General features: G+C 35.3%; 1 protein-coding gene across 4 annotated transcripts in view; it reads right to left on the bottom strand.

Annotated features, from left to right (window-relative positions):
- RTTN (rotatin) overlaps window positions 1-20752 on the bottom strand; it is a 149281-nt gene that overhangs the window by 70553 nt on the left and 57976 nt on the right. For all 4 annotated transcript variants that reach the window (XM_036109120.2, XM_078060178.1, XM_078060179.1 and 1 more), the window contains 6 exons: window positions 20105-20293; window positions 18914-19153; window positions 17566-17710; window positions 12404-12558; window positions 8025-8244; window positions 451-579 (listed from right to left, as the gene is read on the bottom strand). In XM_036109120.2, coding sequence (XP_035965013.2) covers window positions 451-579; window positions 8025-8244; window positions 12404-12558; window positions 17566-17710; window positions 18914-19153; window positions 20105-20293 — 1078 coding nt within the window. The remainder of the gene's footprint in view (window positions 1-450; window positions 580-8024; window positions 8245-12403; window positions 12559-17565; window positions 17711-18913; window positions 19154-20104; window positions 20294-20752) is intronic.

The following is a 20752-nucleotide window of genomic DNA, read 5'->3' as shown; positions in this document are numbered from 1 at the left end:
ACACACATTAGGTAAGCTTCTAAGAATAAAACAGAGGAAGTTTAAATAACTGAATTTTTAAAAATCAAAACAAAGTTAAAATGTACTTAAGACTTGGCTTTCATTCAGTATTTAACCAAAACAAGGCAAAAAAAAAAAAAAAAAAAAAAAAAAAAAAAAAAAAATCTCAGCTTCTTCTTAGAAAGTTAAACAAAATAATTTTTCTTCAGAACTATTCCCTGCATGATTTAGACAAAATGTAGTTCTCTACAGCACGCACGTTTCAATCAAATTTCAAATAAAATTCAGATTTGTGTAATATACAACTTCTAAGAAAAATCTCAAAAAAATCATTTTTGTCTAAGAAGAAAAGTCAAAAGAAACATTTTCATATAGGCCTGAAATGTGTGAGACACAGCACATTCCTTGTCTAGCATGCACTCAGAAGACAGCAGCTTTTAATGCTCTCACCGAGCTCTGGGCCTGGATCATCATCTCGTGGGATAAGTGAAGCAAGCAAAGAACTGTGCTCTTTGTGACGCCTTTTCCCATAAAGGACATAGCATTTCCTCCACGCTCCACATAAAAAGAAGTAATGACCTGAGAAAACAAGGATAAACAATGTCATGGTGGCTTTACTCTGAGTGGTATATAAAAATAAACATTTAACTTTCTACTAACTTGTCTGATTTGAATCCTAACCACATAAAGTATATGTAACATTCTTATAGTTTACACATTTCAAAATGGTTAAGATGGTATATTTTAGGTTGCTACCACAATTAAATATTGTTAGTTTAAAATTTTCTCTCTTTGGAACTTGTACAAAGGTATGTAGTATCCTCCTAGGAGACTTTTGTGATGTAGAATATGCTCATACATTTTTTAAATGTTATAGTATCCTTTAAGTAAAAGAGCTTATAAATATCTTATTGAAAACTATACTTAGAAATTGCTACTTATATAAAACTCTATTGGGGTGCCTGGGTGGCTCAATCGGTTAAGTGACCAACTCTTGATTTCTGCTTAGGTTATTGTCTTAGGGTAGTGAGATCGAGCCCAGCATCAGGCTCTGCACTGTGCGTGGAGGCTGCTTAAGATTCTCTCTTTCCCTCTGCCCCTCCTCCCCAAATCATGGGCTCTCTAAAAAAAATAATTTTTAAAAAATTTTAAAAACTTGTTATCTGACCAATACAATAAAAAGTATTTCAGTTCAGGGGCGCCTGGGTGGCTCAGTTGGTTAAGCGACTGCCTTCGGCTCAGGTCATGATCCTGGAGTCCCGGGATCGAGTCCCGCATCGGGCTCCCTGCTCAGCAGGGAGTCTGCTTCTCCCTCTGACCCTCCCCCCTCTCATGCTCTCTCTCTATCTCATTCTCTCTCAAATGAATAAATAAAATCTTTAAAAAAAAAAAAAAAAAAAAAAAAAAAAAAAAGTATTTCAGTTCATTCACCCAAGGCCTCTGAATGCTTTTATTCATCACAGCATCCTTTGAAGTAAGTCATTTTGTCTTAAAATAGAGACTACTTTCTAGTTTGGATTTTTTTCAGTTCATACAGCAGATGATTTTAAAAAGACAACATAAATCATAAATGTTTGGTACAGCTTATTTAACAAAAGCAATTTATTTGAAGATGATTTAGGATCTGTGAGCTACATCAGAATTTTCATAAACCAAATAAGTGTATATTATGTCTGAAAAATAAAACGAGACTGTCCAGGAGTTAAAAACTGTAAGTGATGGGCTCTGCTCTACTACTCCTTCCTCAGGTGTATATTTGAAATTTTTCATAATTAAAAGTTTAAAACTTTAAGGGACTTCTTAGAAATAAGATACCAGAACGACCAAGTCCTTATTATTCTACTCTAAGTCACTGGAGATAACTACATTGTGGTTTCATGCCTAGCTGATAAAGGACAAGCCAAGAATTTCAATACTATCTCCTTTAAATCAGACCTTTTTGTCAGATCCATGGAATTATATTCTGTATGTCTGATTTTAAGGATTTAATTATCACAGTTTATTCACCTGTCATAATGTATCATGCTTAGCTTAAAAGCCTCATTTCTCAACCACAAAAAGCAAATATTCCCATTCAAATTTCACTGGGCAAAAACAAAATACCTATATTAGAAACACGGCTCCCTTCTGAAAAGGAATCAGCTTTAATGAGAAACTATACAGCAAGTCCTCTGGACCAACAATGACTTTGTTTCAATGTGTATTCACATAAACCTTACTTCATTCTTTAAAAAAATACACTTAACCAGTAGTAAAATAAATAAATCTAAATGTTTACTAATTACATAATTATGCAAAAGGCCCCAAGTAAGATTTAATGGGACTCTGCCACAGTGTCTAACAAAAGTGACAGACATCTTCATATTATTTTCCTGTCACTTAATGTGAAGACAAAAAGATTTTCTTCCCAAGATACTGTATAAAGCGTGAAATGTGTTTATACCAAATCAAGATTTGTTAATCAGTGGAACATTATAAAACAGGGATTGTACGTCTTAATCTATTCCTTAGCTAATACATTGTGTTGATTTTTATTACCTCAAAGACAAGTGAACTTAGAATGACATTACTGCCTTTTTGCCTCGACTTCTCACCTAGAACTAAGAAGCCCTTTTGTTCTCCAACACCGAGAAAGCTCATTTTAATTTCTGGTATTTGAAACATGAGGTGTGATCTGAAATCTCTCCTCTTACACAATTTTAAAAATACAAGCACTCCGGATAGTTTCCAAATATAAACAATGTTAGCACTAGCTTCTTTAGTCACTGTTGTAGCAGACCTACACATATCCCTGATCTGAAACAGGTAAAAGTCACTTCACAGAGGAGATGGGTTCTAAAAGGTTTATAAATGGAGTATATACAAATCACATTAGACATAATGCTGTAAATTAGGTACTTTATACTGAATTATATTTGAATGCATTAGAGGATCTGACTTTTTAAAAATATTATGGTAAGACCTCTAAGCTAACATAACTATTCTAAAAATGCATACCTTTCTGGGCATGTTTAAGTTTGGGACTAATTAATATACTGTCAGTGTGTACTTTTTCAGTATTTATAATTATCCAAGAAAAAAAATTATTTGATTAAAATGGCTACACTAAAATTCATATTAAATTTTATAGTACACCTAATAGTATTTAGGATTTTGAAAACTTTTTAACAAAATAAGATGTACTTTTGGGAAAAATTCTAGGTAACATCATCTGAAACATGGTTTACAGCTGAATATACATCACCTAAAGTATGATTTAATAATAAAAGCACAAAAATTAAACACACATCATCACTTACATTCATTTATATCACATTTTCAATATTAATTCAAACTGTACTCTAAAAATCACACATAAGATACATATAAATTAAATTACTATTTCTCCCATATGTACAAATCACTATGTTAGGATAAAGGGGAACTATGGGAAAGTGGAAATGATCCAATGATGATTCTCACAAGCTTACAGTCTAACAGATAAACACATAAAACAAAATAGAAATACAATGTCTTAAGCACCATAATAGTGGCCCATACAAACTGCTGCAGGTACACAACCAAAAACCAGTCAGTCACTCTTTACTGAGTGTGTATGTATAGAAGATAAGACTTCCTTAAGGAAGGTAAATGAGTAAGTGAGATCTTAAACTTTGTGTACAGACTGCCACCCAAAAAAGAGAAGAAATTATATGAATAGACTTTTAAAATGAACTTTTTTATTTAGTGAAAAGAGCCAAATAAAACGGAAACTTCAGAGACATGGGAATAAATTAAAACAGATATAAGATTTAAAATGCAAGATTACAAAGAGCCATATGCACTTGAAAAAGAGCTTTGGGTTGAAAGGCTTCTGTTTTTAAAGGATAATCTGGTGGTAGGTAGATGGCTGGACAACAAGTAGGAGTGTGCGCCGGGAAAAGGAACAGGAAGTGATGGATACAAATTGGTCAGAATATCCCATGTCTAGAATGCCCATCACTATCGATCAGATCATTCATCTTTCAAAATCTATCTCTACACTGCCTCCTCTAAGAGACTTTCCTGACATCCTAAAAGTTAAAGATCCCAACCTCTGACTATCATTCAAACTCGGGATATCACTGAAACTTTCAAGACAAGCAATGCTGACAGATTTGGTCAATAAGGAAACAATGAGCCATTTTTTAGATTCAGACAGTTTATTAGTTACATAAACAGCAAAAGCATTAGTAGCCAAAGGTGCCAGCTCCCAGTCCTTACAGGGTGACACTGAAATAGAGGGGCCAGATGATAGCAACGCGGATAGTAGGGTACTCTGTTATGGAGGAGCTCATGCCCCGCTGCAGCTAAGCTGCTCATGGCCTGCAGCTGTAGCCCAAGGGAACTGAGGCAGAAAGCCCACTCATCAGAACCCAGGAGGCAATAAGAAATAGGTTCATGACACGCATCCCTATAGAGAGCAAAGCAAGTAAGAAACAGTCTTGTAGCAGGTCCTCACAAGCCTCCCATGTTCTCATGTTCCAGGAAGATCACAGGAACTTTTTCAAGACTTAGATCAGCTGTGATTAAGCCTTCCCTCTGTGGACTACATGCATAAATGCGAGGCTGGGAGGGAACCCTGGTGAAGCTCTTCTCTTACAGAACTAGGTATAGCTGCATCATTGCTGTATTTATTACATCATACTGGAACTATACTGACCTAAATGATAAGAATGGGACGTATCATAATGTGTTAAATAAAGTTAAGGCCATGCTTATTAGAAGGTAATGACACGTAAAAATACTTGAAAAAAAGCTTTTTAAAAAATCAATGAAATAAGACTCTATCTTAAAATACCGGAAAAAAAGGGGGGTACCTGGGTGGCTCAGTTGGTTAAGCGACCAACTCTTGGTTTCCCTCAGGTCATGATCTCAGGGTTGTGAGACTGAGCACTGCATCAGGCTCCGCCCTCAGCACAGAGTTTGCTTGGGACTCTCTCTCCCTCTCTCTCTCTATCTGCCCCTCCCCCGCATTAAAATAAATAATTTTTTTTAATTAAAAATTTTTTCAGAAAAAGAGCCATATATTAAACCCAAAGGAGAAAGAAATAAGGATAAGCAAAAATTAATAAAATGGTGAAAAACATTAAAGGGAGTATCAACAAAGCCAAAATTCATTCTTTGAAAAGAATGATAACAATAAAACATACAAACCTACCAGTAAGACTAATCAAGAAAACTAGAGGGAAGGAATAATACCTGGAATGAAATGAGACCTCACTGTCAACCTGACATACATGTAAAGAATGAGCTGCATTGATGGATAATTTTAGAGCTATGAATTCAAAAATTAGATGAAATTCTAGAAAAATATACCTTACTGACACAAAAAATTAAAAATCTCAGAATTCTAGATTTAAATTCATTTCATTTCGTTCAATTCATTTACAATCTTCCCCAAAAGAAAACTCCAGGTCTGATTGCTTCATCATCAAATGCTACTAAACATTTAAGAAAGAAATACCATCAATTAAAATCAACTATTCCAAAGGGGGGAAAAAGGTAAATAAAAGAAAAATTTATGCATAAAAAGTAGGCTAATTTTGATATTAAAATCTGAGGGGCGCCTGGGTGGCTCAGTAGGTTAAGCATCTGCCTTGGGTTCAAATCATGATCCCAAGATCCTGGGATCAAGCCCCACTTTGGACTCCCTACTCAATGGGGAGTCTGCTTCTCCCTCTCCCTCTGCCCCGCCACTCCTCTTGCTTGTGTTCTCTCTCTGGTGCGTACGTGCTCTCTCTCTCATTCATTCATAAATAATAAATAAATAAAGTTTTATGAGAAAGAAGACATGCAGTAATTCTAAAACCATTCTCTGCATAAGAAAATTGGAAGAACTGAATTGTGCAAGACTGCTGAATCACAAATCTGTACCTCTGAAACCAATAATACATTGTATGTTTAAAAAAAAAGAAGAAGAAGATAGCAGGAGGGGAAGAATGAAGGGGGGGAAATCGGAGGGGGAGATGAACCATAAGAGACGATGGACTCTGAAAAACAAACTGAGGGTTCTGGGGGGGGGGATGGGTTAGCCTGGTGATGGGTATTAAAGAGGGCACCTTCTGCATGGAGCACTGGGTGTTATGCACAAACAATGAATCATGGAACACTATATCAAAAACTAATGATGTAATGTATGGTGATTAACATAACATAATAATAATAAAAAAAAGAAAATTGGAAGAATTCTAAAAACATTAACAAATCAAATCTTTTAATATATAAAAGGGGGGGTGGAGCAAGATGGCAGAGGAGTAGGAGACCTGGATTTCGTCTGGTCCCAGGAATTCAGCTGGATAGGGATCAAACCATTCTGAACACCTATGAACTCAACAGGAGATCGAAGAAAAGAATAGCAACAACTCTCTGAACAGAAAAGCGACCACTTTCTGGAAGGTAGGACGTGCGGAGAAGTGAATCCGAGGCGATATTAGGGAGGATGGGTTAGCCTGGGGATGGGTATTAAAGAGGGCACATTCTGCATGGAGCACTGGGTGTTATGCACAAACAACGAATCATGGAACACTACATCATAAATTAAATAAATAAATAAATAAATAAATAAATGGAAGAATACATCATAACCTAAGTTGAAATTCTCCCAGAAATGGAAGCTTGCTTAACATTTTTAAATGGATCCATCAATCCACCACCTTAATAGGTTGTAGGAAAAAAATCATATGTTTATCTTAAAAGATACAGAAAAAGCACTATACATCTATGATTTAAAAAAAAAAAAACACACTTAGCAAAGTAGAACTAGAAAGAAACTTCCTTAATCTTATTTTTCTTTAATTGAAAAAACTACCATAAACAGCATGATGAAAAGGTGAAAAATTAAAGGCCTTTCCTTTGAGTTTGGAAACAAGGATGGCTGGGTATATGGTTAATATAAAAAAACTGAGTAAATTTCCATATATTCAACAATACTTAGAAAATAAAATATCAAAAATTCACTTCCATGTAGAGACAAGAATATTTACTGAAGCAGGATCCAGAATTGCTCTAAATTAGAATAAGAAAACCCAAATGTCCTTCAACATTGTAGTGTACTGAGTACTAGACAAAAATAAATTAAACTAACTCTACCTATAGGCAGCAGAATGAATAACTCTTCTAAGCATAATGATTAAAGAAAGCAGCCATATGACTCTGTTTTACAAAATTTTAAAAATCAGGAATTGTTGTAAATATGAACACATAATTAAGTGGTAAGACTACCAAGAAATGTAAACAAGTGATTACCGTAAAACTCAAAGTAACAACTACCTTCCAGGAGAGGAGTAGAGATTGAAAAGGGGTATCACAAACATTCCCAAGGTGCTGGCTATGTTCTATTTTTAGATCAGGGATGGTTCACTATGTGATGCCTGAACTATGTATTTATGTTTTATGTATTCTCCACATATGTGTTGTATTTCACAAATAAAAAGGATAAATAAGTTAATAAATAAATAAATACATTACCCTAATGAGGGGACTTAAATGTAAGCCTTAGTTTTTCTTGAAAATTAGTGTGTTCTGAAAGTGATCTTACATATTTGTTAATAAAAATCATTAAAACATTTAACCATTATGATGAATCATATGAATACTGAATAATAATCTGCATTAAATATAGTGATACATATAGGGCGCCTGGGTGGCTCAGTCGTTAAGCGTCTGCCTTCAGCTCAGGTCATGATCGCAGGATCCTGGGATCGAGTCCCACATCGGGCTCCCTGCTCGGCGGGAAGCCTGCTTCTCCCTCTCCCACTCCCCCTGCTTGTGTTCCCTCTCTCGCTGTGTCTCTCTCTGTCAAATAAATAAATAAAATCTTAAAAAAAAAATAAATAAATAAATAAATAAATAAATATAGTGATACATATAATGCACTTAACATTGTGCCTGTCACAAAGGGAGTGATCAATCAATCAATAAATAAATACTATAATAAATAGTAAATAGCTATTCTTTGGGAGTTGTTATTATTGTTGTTATAGTCACTGGTTATTTTTACTTACTTCAAGGAGACCTGACAAGTACTTAACACAAATTTCAAGTGGCTTTGTGAGAGGAGAATGTGAGCTCCATCCTGGAGATGCTGTGAGATGAGCCATCCCTCGTAAGGTCCTCTCGAGGGATGGCAGGCCATAGAAGTGAGGAGCATCTGTGACTCTCAGGCACTGGAGCAGTTTCAGAGCCAGCTGCGTTTGGAAAACGTAAAGAAGCTCCAAGCACTTCCTGTGTATGTAAAGGAAGGAAAAAAAAATCAACAAGAGATCAAGTGTGATGGGCTTAATGGGTTAACTTATTGATGGCGGAGGGTTACTAACAACTTAATACGTCAGAAAAGTATGAACCAGGAGAAATGGCAGTCTCAAACAAGATTTTTCAAGGAAAACACAGTTCATATACCATCTAGGGTATACGATGTAAAGGACCAATAACAATTACATTGAAAAATACATAAACGGATATTAGTATTAGCACCCAAAAATGAAATTTAAAAGTTGGAATGGAAAATTAAATGCGTACTTTAAATGACTTTAACTTACATATATTAAATCTATACTTTTAATCTTTAGAAACTTGAGTTTTTAATTAGCTGAAATTGTTTTCCCCAGAAAGCTAAAATAAAAAGTTTTAATGAGTTTGAGACATAATTTAAATGCAACTGTCAGAAACAGGACAATCAAGAGAACATTTTTTATTAGAAAACAAAATCCCTGGGGCGCCTGGGTGGCTCAGTCATGAAGCGTCTGCCTTTGGCTCAGGTCATGATCCCAGGGTGCTGGGATGGAGCCCTGCATTGGGCTCCCCGCTACGTGGGAAGCCTGCTTCTCTCTCTCCCACTCTCCCTGCTTGTATTCCCTCTCTCGCTGTCTCTCTCTCTCTCTCTCTGTCAAATAAATAAATAAAATCTTTAAAAAAAAAGAGAGAAAAAAAAAGAAAGAAAACAAAATCCCTGAAACTAGTAAGTAGGCATGGATACAAAGATGAAATTGCTGGAAGAAGTAACATCATTGTATAACAAAGCATCAAATAAAATCTGAAATTTTCTCAGTTTTACAGATTTTTAGACTCCAAAATTGACAACTACTGCCTATGTTTTTACCCATTCCATCACAATATTATAGATGTATAGTTGTATGATTTAAAGATCATAATTTTTATATACCTGTCATCTAGGTGTTTTTAAAGTTTTAGAAACACACAGAACTTACACCAAAGCCTAAAGGTTATTTGTATAAATTCATATTCCTCACGAGTCAACAACAAAGTACAGCTGAACCTTGAACAACGTGGAGGTAAGGGGCATTGACCACCACGTGCAGTCAAAAATTCTCATATACTTTTTGACTCTCGAAAAATCCAACAAATAGCCTACAGTTGACCAGAAGCCTTACTGATAACATAAAGTCAGTTAACATGTATTTTGTATGTTATATGTTATTATATACTGTTTTCTTACAATAAAGCAAACTAGAGAAAAGAAAGTTGTTTTTTTTTTTTTTTTTAAGTAAGCTCTACACCCAACATGGGACCTGAAATCATAACTCTAAGATCAAAAGGCACATGCTCTATTGACTGAGCCAGCCAGGCACCCCAAGAAAGGAAAATATTATTAAGAAAACCATAAAAGAAAATACATATACAGTACTATACTGTATTTATCCCCAAAAGATCCATGTATAAGTGGACCCACATAGTTCAAACCTGTGTTGTGCAAGGATCACTTGTAATCTAATTAATAGTATTAAAAATGTTCTTCTGGTTTTTTTTAAGATTTTATTTATTTAAGAGAGAGAGTGAGCAAGCAAGTTCGGGGGAGGGTCAGAGGTAGAGGGAGAAGCAGGCTTCCCGCTGAGCAGGGAGCCCGATGCGGGGCTCGATCCCAGGACCCTGGGATCATGACCTGAGCCGAAGGCAGACGCTTAACCTACTGAGCCACCCAGGCATCCCTGTGCTTCTGTTTTTTAAAATTAACATAAAAGTCATTTTCATTTTCTGCTCCTTTTACCTTAACCACTCCAAAAGAAAAACTATACCATCAAAGGCAATGGTGCCTCTGCAAATATCTAACCAACCCCAGTTCAACCTGGCACAGCTGCCACCAGTTCCCTCTCCTGGTCCCTGTGAACCTTCCCCAAGCTCCACACCCAAATGGTCTCATCCTCCCTATGCAAGTTCCGCTCCACATCCAAAGAACATTCACCCAAAGAACAGTCCATTGCACTGTTTCTCAAAGTCTAGCCCAAGGGACTACCTATGGCACTTATTTAATATGTAGATTCCTGAGCTACTGATCTTAATATTTTAATAAGCCCCCTCCCCAAGAGATTCTATACACATTCCAGAGTCTACTATCAATGGATTCACTTTGTTCTTGTCTTCAGTACTTTAATGAGGCACAAAAGCATGAGGTAAAATTCACAAATCTTATATATACAGTACAGGATGGTTTACATATGTATATAATCATGTAACCACCAAGCGTAACAACATATAAAACATTCTCAGCACCTCAGAAGGTCCCTAGATGACCCTTTTTAGTGAAATTTTTATTGACTTGTATTCTAAATTTACTAATCCTCTTTTATACTGTGTCTAGTCTGCTGCTAAGCCCATGCAATGAATTATTTACTTTAGAAACTGTATTTCTCAGTTGCAGAATTACTATTTAGTTCTTTTTTGCAGTTTCCATTTCTCTGCTATTGATATTCTACATATTTTTACTTATCTTGTCCATCTTTTCATCTAATTTATATTGAAAATATTATTTATAATAATAGCTTTAAAGTTCCTCTAATAGTTGACATTTGAGAGTCTGTTTCTAATGACTTTTTTCTCTTAATTACAGGAGACGTTTTCCTACTTTATAATTCTCTCCATTTGTGATTGTATGTCAAATATTTGTATATATATAAGAGCTACTGAAAGCAAAGTACATAATAATTTCCCATAGAAATGGTTTGCCATTTGGTCACAAGATTTGGTTAAGAGGCCAATCTTTGAGATCTAGTCAGGTGTTGAGCTGAATTGGGGTTGTTTTGACACTTTAGTTGTTTCAAACGTCATGTGTGTGGGATCAGGTCTTTCCTTCCAGCAGAGATTTGGGATCTGAGCACAGGAAGACCTGCAGATAAAAAAACTTTTGTACATCAAAGGACACTATCCAAAGAGTTAAAACACAACCCACAGAATGGAAGAAAATTTTGCAAATCATATTTGATAAAAGATTGATGTCCAGAATATGTAAAGATGACTCAACAACAACAACAACCCAATGCAAAAATAGGTGAAGGACTTGAATAGACATTTCTCTAGAGAAGATAACAAATAATCATTAAGCACATGAAAAGATGCTCAACATCATTTCTCATTAGGGAAACGGAATCAAAACCAAAATGATTCTAGTTAACACCACTGGGATAGCCATAATAAGAAGTATTAGGGCAGATGTTGAGAAATTAGAACACTCATACATTGCTGGTGGGAATGTAAAATGGTATAGCTGCTATGGAAAACAAAATTCCTCAAAAAAGTAATCATAGAGTTACCACATGAACCAGCAATTCTAGTCATAAGTATATACTGGAGAATTAAAAACATGTGTTTACACAAAACTTGTTCACAAATGTTTATAGCTGCCGTATTCATAATAATCAAAGGTAGAAACAACTCACATGTTCACCAACAGAAAAATGGATAAACAGAATGTGGTATATCTATACATGGAATATTAATCAGCTATAGGAAGAAACAAGCACTGATATGTGCTATAATATGGATGGACCTTGAAAACACAATGTGAAATCAGACACAAAAGATCACATATGTCTGATTCCATTTATATAAAATGTCCAGAATAAGCAAATTCATAGAGACAGAAAGATGAGTGGTTGCCATAGGCTTGGGTAAGGGGTAAATGAGGAGGAACTGTTCAATGGGTACAAAGTTTCTTTTCAGAGTAATGAAAATATTCTGGAATTAAATAGTGACAGTTGAACAACATTGTGAACATATTAAAACCACTCAACGGTATACTTTAAAATGGTTAAAATAGTAAATTTTATCTAATTAAAAAAATTTTTAAGTCAGAATTATAGATACACACTTAAAAATCATCTATGCAAAAACAGTCATAAAGTCATAGAAATGGTTATAATTGCTCAGAGAATTAAGAGAGGACTAAGACCTAAAACCTAGAGACAGCAAAATACTGCGTGCGTGTGTGTGTGTGTGTGAAATTACAATCAGGCTATACCAGAGATTCCACTGAAATAAAAACAAACAGACCACAACTGACTATCATTGAATTCTTTCTTCCTTGATTTAGAAATCAAAAGGAAACTAGGTTCTATATCAACGTCCCCACACCTTCAGTGACAAACGGTACCTGTCAGTAGCTGCCATGACACTGAGAAGCACGGTACTGAAGAGAGCAATCAGTTCTTTCTGGAGCTGCTGCCTGACAGCAGTCCTGACGTCATCCGCTTCCTCTCCTGCCTGCGACTCCGTCAGAACCAGCAGGTCTAATAATGGGTTTGGACTCTAAAAAATATATTTGTAAAAAAACGTATTTACTCTCTAATTGAGCTGTGTGTTGTTTCCTATAAAGATTTTTGCTCCATATCACATTCTGGACTACCTAAGAGTTAAGTTACCTAGCCAGCAGGTATGGGTCTCTAGTGATCAATAGAGATGTTATGTTCTAAACTCAAAAGGTGCTTCATATGTTATCTTGACAAAAGAACAGCACATCTATTATAGAAAACTGAGTATAATATAGAGAAGCACAAAGAGAAAAACAAAAACCACCCATGATCACAGTTCACAGAGACAGTCTCTATTAGTTTACTGGTGCACACTACTCTTTTTGTGTGCATATAAACATACACACAATTATAATTCCGCCATCAGAAAAGATGAATACCCAACTTTTACATCAACATGGATGGGACTGGAGGAGATTATGCTAAGTGAAATAAGTCAAGCAGAGAAAGTCAATTATCATATGGTTTCACTTATTTGTGGAACATAAGGAATAGCATGGAGGACATTAGGAGAAGGAAGGGAAAAATGAAGGGGGGGAAATCGGAGGGAGAGATGAACCATGAGAGACTATGGACTCTGAGAAACAAGCTGAGGGTTCTAGAGGGGAGGGGGGAGGAGGGATGGGTCAGCCTGGTGATGGGTATTAAGGAGGGCACGTACTGCATGGAGCACTGGGTGTTACATGAAAACAATGAATCGTGGATCACTACATCAAAAACTAATGATGTATTGTATGGTGACTAACATAACATAATAAAATTAAAAAAAAAGATTCCACTTTTTGACTAAACTAGAAGATGTGCATTTTCATATTTACAGATAGGCAAAGAGGGGTTTATAAAGAGGTTATATAACTTGTCCATAGTCATATGAATGAACAAAGCAAGGATTCAACCTGAGAATCATCTTACTTCAAAGCTAGCTAATATTCTGTCCCCCATATTATGTCACATCAATTCTGCACATTATAACATACAAAAAAAGATAAAATCAAGATGTAATTATGATTGTTATGAAATCCTTCACCTAAAGAACTCAATTAAAAAATAACTGCATTCTTTTTGTGGAAATGGAAAAATGGGAAGAAAATTCTAGCTTGTTTATATTATGCAGTACATAGAGAATACTTCAATCAGGTACACACAATTATAAAGAATACAACTGAGAGCTTTTAGAAAGTATTGGGGACAGATGTCCCTAATTTACTTTTAACTTACTTTACTATGTCTCATATTTAAGCAGCATTTTTTTTCAGCTTTCCTTTCATCCTGAACAAGAAGTACCTCATTTGGATCAAATAAAATTACATAAAACATGACTACAACTTCTATGTTTTATATAGGAATAAAACAATCAAAACACACATTTAATAAAATCATAAAAATAAATATCCATACTCTACAGTATTCTTAGACCCAAATAACCAAAGGCTGACTTATACTCACCTTCCCTCCAAGTCCCATAAATACTGACAAAATAAGAAAGTTGTTTTTAATGTAAACTCCATCTTGGTAAAATATAGTTTTACTATCAGGAATTATTAATCCTGATATACCCATAAAAATTAAGTAGAAACTCCTGACTGATAGATTAATATGTTACAGTATGTATACACCTAAAACTAAGATTCTTCCAAAAAACCTCATTGTTAATAACTTGTTTATGCTAGTACTTGCTGAGATCTTCTTCCCTTTCTAACTTTACATGTTAATATTGAGATTCAGTGAACCTCAGCAACATCACTTCTAAAATATGGGACGAATTACCATTCCTCATATACAATAAAGAGATGTCTCTCTACTGATGCCTACTGATCTCAAGTGCTTAATCATAGTGAAGGTTTTGTCTTTAGACATTAGTATTCAATCCCAATTTTAAACCAACTACCATTATCATTACTTTGTCACCGCCAACCTCCAAAAAGCAACAATTTCTATAATAATGGCTCATTTTCTTTAACCACACAGTTACCACTCATCACATCCACTTTACCATCCATCAGCAACCTACAATAGGACATGCAATGCCCTCCATGAACTCTCAGTGCACGTGTGCCTGTGAAAGTCGACCAACACAGAGAGACATATGCTGGATAGTTCTGAATAGCCTACCCCCCCAAAAAAAATTACGGCCCCACTTTTATGACCTTCCCTCAAAAAACTCATTCTGAAAAGAAAGGTATTCAAACTCAGCACTTCTAGGTGATTTTATATATATTAACAAAATCATCATTACATTAAAATGTAAATTAGTGGTGTCATAAATTCCTAAGTGCCTAAAATGTTTGTAACAAATGGATGTTCCAATAAAACATACAAATTTTTCACAAGAGAAAGTTTCTCAATCTTCCCTCGGTAAGTTAGCTGATTTTTCTTTATACTTCCTATTCACAATCTTCTGCCTGGTCAAGTATTCAAGTATTCTGCCTAATTTTACTAGTTTTTGCCATGGCTTTCATATACTTTTTCATATTATGTCCATACATTGAAAACAATTCCTTTGGAAATACTATCTTACTGACCTTCTTAAATCATCTCTCACTTATTTTACCCATTTCAGATGATTAAAAGGCATTTGACTTTATTTTCAAGCTTCCTTTATATTGAACGTTACTCTTTACATAACACTTAATAATTTAATCCTTGTAGCATGACAGAGAGTAAACTCTCTTAATAGTGGATGCTTAAGTCCACTGCTCACCTTTTGCTCACTCTATTGTTATTCATAACACCAGTGATGATAACATATGAGACAAAGTAAAAGCTTTCCAAAGACAGCCTTGATACCATACAAAGTCAAATATATTTAATTATACCAAAAATCCTTCTCTAAAACTGCATGAAAATTACAGTACAATCATTTAGAATTTTGTAGAAATTTCATTTTAATTTCAAAACTATCAATAAATTATAAATTATGCATCAGCACTCATGACATACTATAAAATTCATAATAAATGTAAAGTTTTAACTATAGTTACATAATTTAGGTGAATATATTTTAATATGCATAGTTATTTTTCTACCATATATACCATGTACAAAGTCTCCTAAGCAAACACTGAATTATTACACAGAGTTTCAAGAAAAGATTCTACCTAAGCCCACTATAACTGCTATTTTCACAACCCAAAGCAACCATAACTCTCAGAATCCAAGAGCTTCAACCTAAGGAGGAGACTGTTTTAGAAATTATCCTTTTTAAAAAAAGACTAAAAAGATTATGAAGTTATAAAAAATTTATAGATCAAAAATCGATTTATAAAAAAACTCAGAGGAAAATCTTCATAAGATTCTTTTAATAATATTTTAATATCCAATCTCTAAAATATTTAAGCATGCCTAAAAGCTGAAGGAGGAACTATAGTGACATAAGGTTTGACTGTTTTGCTTTATTAAAAATGGTCAGAAAATAACTGCCTCCAAATGTTTGTTAATTTTAACAATTAAATGATACAAGAAAATCAAAGTACAGTAAATATGGTACTTTGAAATCATCCTCAAGAATATAACAGGAGAGCAAAATTTATAAGTCTATTCTGGGAGTTCAATCATCTTATTAAGGCTTCACTTATTATGTACTTTAAGGAAATCAGTCCATCATCTCTCATTTGTGTTATAAATATTTTTCTCAGTTTATCATGTCTTTTTAACTATATTTAAAGTATTTCTTGCCATACATACAGAAGTCAATCAAACTTACGTATAAATACCCTCCTACTGGATAACTGTTTCATTGTAAGTTACACAAATTGAAAATAAAGTTAATCTGAAAGAAAAAATGGCCAGACAAAAATATAAAAAATAAAGTTTATTAAAGAAAAACTTGCTATGATAATTTAAAAGTGCAGTTTTTCAGAAAACACAGGCATATCAAAGAACATAATACAAAATCCAATCACAGAGTCAGGTACACATAGCACCTTGCTTATGGTATTTTGGACTTACTTTATGTTCCTATCTGATCTACCCCTTTCATCTCCGAGCTTTTGTTAGTGATGCTATTTTTGCTTTTCATCTTTCATAACATTTAAATTGTAGTCCAGGACCATAATTTCCACACTTAGTCACAGTCCTACAGGTGTGTGTATGAGAGAGAGAGAGAAGGGGGGGGAGAGAGCGAGAGCGAGAGAGCTGCCTTCTCCACCACCTCGCCCATTCCCACTCTAGGCCAAGCTACCACTATCCCTCCCCTGGGTTACTGTAGGCCTCCCAGCTTCCATTCATGCTACCTATGGTTCGAGACAGCTGCTACCAGGACCTTAAACTTAAGTCACAGCATGTAACTCTTCTGCTGAAAACCCTCCACCTGCTTTCTCTCTCATATAGGTTAAGCTCCATAGCCTACAAGGTTCTATTTGAGCTTGATTCTGAATATCCTTCTGATCTCATCTCCTACCACTATACTCTATTCATCCTGTTGCTGCCACATGGACCTCTAGTTGTTTTTCAAACATGGCCCTGACAACCAAGTGCTTTTGCATTTTTTTCCTCTCTGGCTAGAACGCTCTTCCCTTAGATACCTATATGGCTGACTCCCACACTGAACTCAGTGCCCTGGCCAAATGTTAGTCAAAGAGGCGAGCCTTCTCTGACCATCATGTCTAAAGTAGCATCCCACCATGCCTGCCTAGCTCTGTCTCGTTATCTATGTTTCCTCTTCACACTTATTGCTCCCACCTGCAGAAAATCTTTGTTTTCTGTCCATTCCACCCCCTGGAATGTACTCCATGAGGACAGGTTTTTTGTCTTACTCACTGCCACGTTATTTTTATAAAGTAATCGTATTTATAGATTTCTTTCTTTATAGGTTCTACCTTATGTAACTTCTTGGAAAAAATCTTCTCTACTCCAAAGTTTTAAGTAAACACTTTCATACAACATGAAGACTACTTTACTAAACATGGGCTATATAAAAATTATGCTTTTTCATTACATAGCATTACTAATTTTTACAAACAAATTATTTCTCACACCTAAAATTCAATTCCTTAATAATACTTACATGTCTAAGAAGTAATTCTAGAAGCCAGTTTAGAAGTTCTACTGATGAGTTTTTTCTTTGTTCCTTCAATAACTTATTTAAAAAATGTATGATATCTATTAGCAGTTTCTCATCTTCAGTGCAAGCAGGAAGCACCTGTAAAAACCTACAATAAAAAAGACAATTATGGTTTCTAGCTCTTTACAGTAATGGTGTGCTGATAAATATTTAACAACCAGGTAAGGAGTGGGAGGATTTCTTGTGTTTGCCAGTTTTCATAGTGTAAATATTCCCCCATTGCTGACTGCGAGCCACCAACATAACACACAGAGAGACAACACAGCAGTACACCATTGTGTGGCCTTTTCACAACAGACATAATAGGTATGAATCACCTCAAGAACACAGGTGTCAGTAACATGTTGTAAAATAATCAGGAAGTGATGGTATTTGCATAATCATTACTTTTATTTTTCTTAGAATTTAACTGTAAGTTTATGTAATTTCATTTTTAAGAATGGCTGTGTTTTAACAACTGACTTACAAAAACCCTGATACTCAACTGCCACCCCTCTCACAAGGAAGCACTGGCTGATTCCAACACACACCAGCGGAAAAGCCAAATTAGGTATCTGAATTGTGAGCAATCCATTTTGAGTCCCCATTTCGGAAATTCACTTAACCTCACACTTTGAAAATTGCACACATTATGTTTAATAGAAAGTTATACATCTTACACTAAATTCACATGAAGATTAAAATGGAAAGCTACTGGCAAAGGCTGCTTGTCCGTCTTGTGTCCGATGCAGCCATCTGCTACCAGTGAAACATGGGGAATTTACGAGCTAGAGGCTTCCCAGTAACTACTAAAGGATCTCCACACATGGCAATCAACTTCATGAAATTCAGGGTAAAAAGAAAAGCAGGAGAATTTTCTTAAGAACAAAACAAAAGCAAAACAAAACAAAACAGCCCACTGCAGGTGTACCAAACTTCTCCGTCAATTCACTAATGGTCTTGGCTCTCTTACAATGTGGGCAGCAATAAACATTCATTTTGTTCAACCATGTCTTATCCTAATCATCTGCTTTTGTGAGATAGTGAAATAAAATTTTCTGATAGGATATAAAAACGGTGTTGTTTATTATTAATTCCAAAATGCAGTGATTAAGAAAATTTTTCTCTTTTGCTATTCTTAGATATTTACTACGCATAATGAAAATCCCAGTTTTTCTTACTGAAAAAAAAAACATTTCTCTAACGATAGCAACAAGGATACATGCTCTTATCTTCAAAGATACGGAGATAGACCCACATACGATTCAATCCTGCTCTTTGAAACTGGAAGCGCTGAGCTGTATATACTGACCTGTTCAGTGCGGTGTGCCAAGACAGACACTTCAAGGTCACCCCACACGGGCCAGCGCCACCCTTTAAAGACAGCCTGTCATTCAGAAGATAAAAACTCATGCTTGTGATAGCAGCCCTCACTTCCCTGTGAGCTGCAGCCTCGACGATGGAACGGAGACAGCCCCTCAGTGCACTCGCTGTGTGTGTCACCTGCAGAGCAAGGGTGTCCTCTGTGCGTAACTGCAACGCATCTGGAAATCTAAACAAAAAGAAACAAAGGAGGACCAACATAAAACTATTTAAATAAAAGCTCACATTTAGGTTTATTATAAACTCTCTCCAAAAAATTGTTTTATCTTCATTTTAAAGGCTGACTCAGGGCCAAAAGAAAATCTGGTATATATCTGTCATTTAGAGTTTTATGTTAGCATCTTAAGTGTTTGTATTGACATTTTCCTGCTTACAGAAATATAACTTTCATTCAAACAAGAAAGCAATGATAGATCAGAATATTAGGATATTCCAAAGTAATCTTCATCATCATCAGAGCAATGATAACATTTATATATATACTTACTGAAATTTGACTCTAATCCAGACTACTTTCCCTAGAGATTTATATCCATTAACTAACCAAACTTGAGGTGCCTGGGTAGCTCAGTTGATTAAGGTCTGACTCTTGGTTTCAGCTAAGTTCATGATCTCAGGGCCATGAGATCGAGCCCTGTGTCAGGATCTGTGCTGGGCATGGAGCCTGTTTGAGATTCTCTCTCTGCCTCTCCTTCTGCCCCTCCCTGTCCCCCAGCCCCCCACTCCCGCTTGTGTGTGCGCACTCTCTGAAAAAAATTAAATAAAAAATTTAAAAATAACTAACCAAACTTTATATAATCTCTAAAACAGCACAGAGCACGTGCTTTTTAATTTAAATTTCCTTGTGTCATGGAACACTACATCAAAAACTAATGATGCAATGTATGGTCATTGACATAACATAATAATAAAAAAAAAATTTCCTTGTGTGATAGTTTCTAAAAAGTTATGAACACATGTAATCTTTAAAACAAAGTAAAAATTATAATAATCAGTGGAAAAACTGGATCAGATGGTAGCAAGTAAAAAAGCCACTTGACCTAAATGAAAAATAAAACCAAACTAGTTATTTATAATTTGTTAAATATGAACACTTTTTCAACTAAACATAACAGCTTACTCTTGGATTTTAGGTTCAGAATTCATTTGCTTCAACAGATTATCACTCCCATGATACCAGGACAAGTTCCAAGCTATTCTCAGCATGTCTGAGACCGGCTTCAAGGCCAAACAATCAGCAGATAATGGCAAAACTATGGAGTAAGGACTCACAGCATGGTGGCCAACTACACGCGCTGGTAGATGATACCTAAAGAAAATGTATACAAATAATTATGAACTTCGAAATTCTTAAACACTACTATAAAAGGATGAGCTATAAATGAGGGCTAGTTCTCACAATAACACGGAGTTCACTCTCATAGCCCCTATTTTGAAGTTATGCTGTACATATTATTTCATTTATCCTTTTGCCATCCTCTAAACTCCCAAAAATACTTTTTAAACTCTTGCGTGAAGACTTCCTTATTCTGTGTTGTGTTGGAGTTGCTAGCAGAGATGACTAATGCCCCTTCAGGTCAAGGCCTGCAGCTACAGTGAGTCACACATAAAGGGTTTCAGCTAGAACATCAGCACCTACTTTATGCCAAACGCTGTATATTATCCACCATTCATTCAGTTCCATTCATGGCACTGATACCCATTTTACAGATAATCAAAATGAGTATTAAAGAGACTAAATGAATTGCCTTATGTTCACAGGAATCAC

The sequence above is a fragment of the Halichoerus grypus genome, chromosome 13 (assembly GCF_964656455.1).
Source record: "Halichoerus grypus chromosome 13, mHalGry1.hap1.1, whole genome shotgun sequence".
Taxonomy (NCBI): Eukaryota; Metazoa; Chordata; class Mammalia; order Carnivora; family Phocidae; genus Halichoerus; species Halichoerus grypus.
The sequence above is the reverse complement of the archived record's forward strand: the minus strand, read 5'-3'. Positions and strand labels throughout refer to the sequence as shown.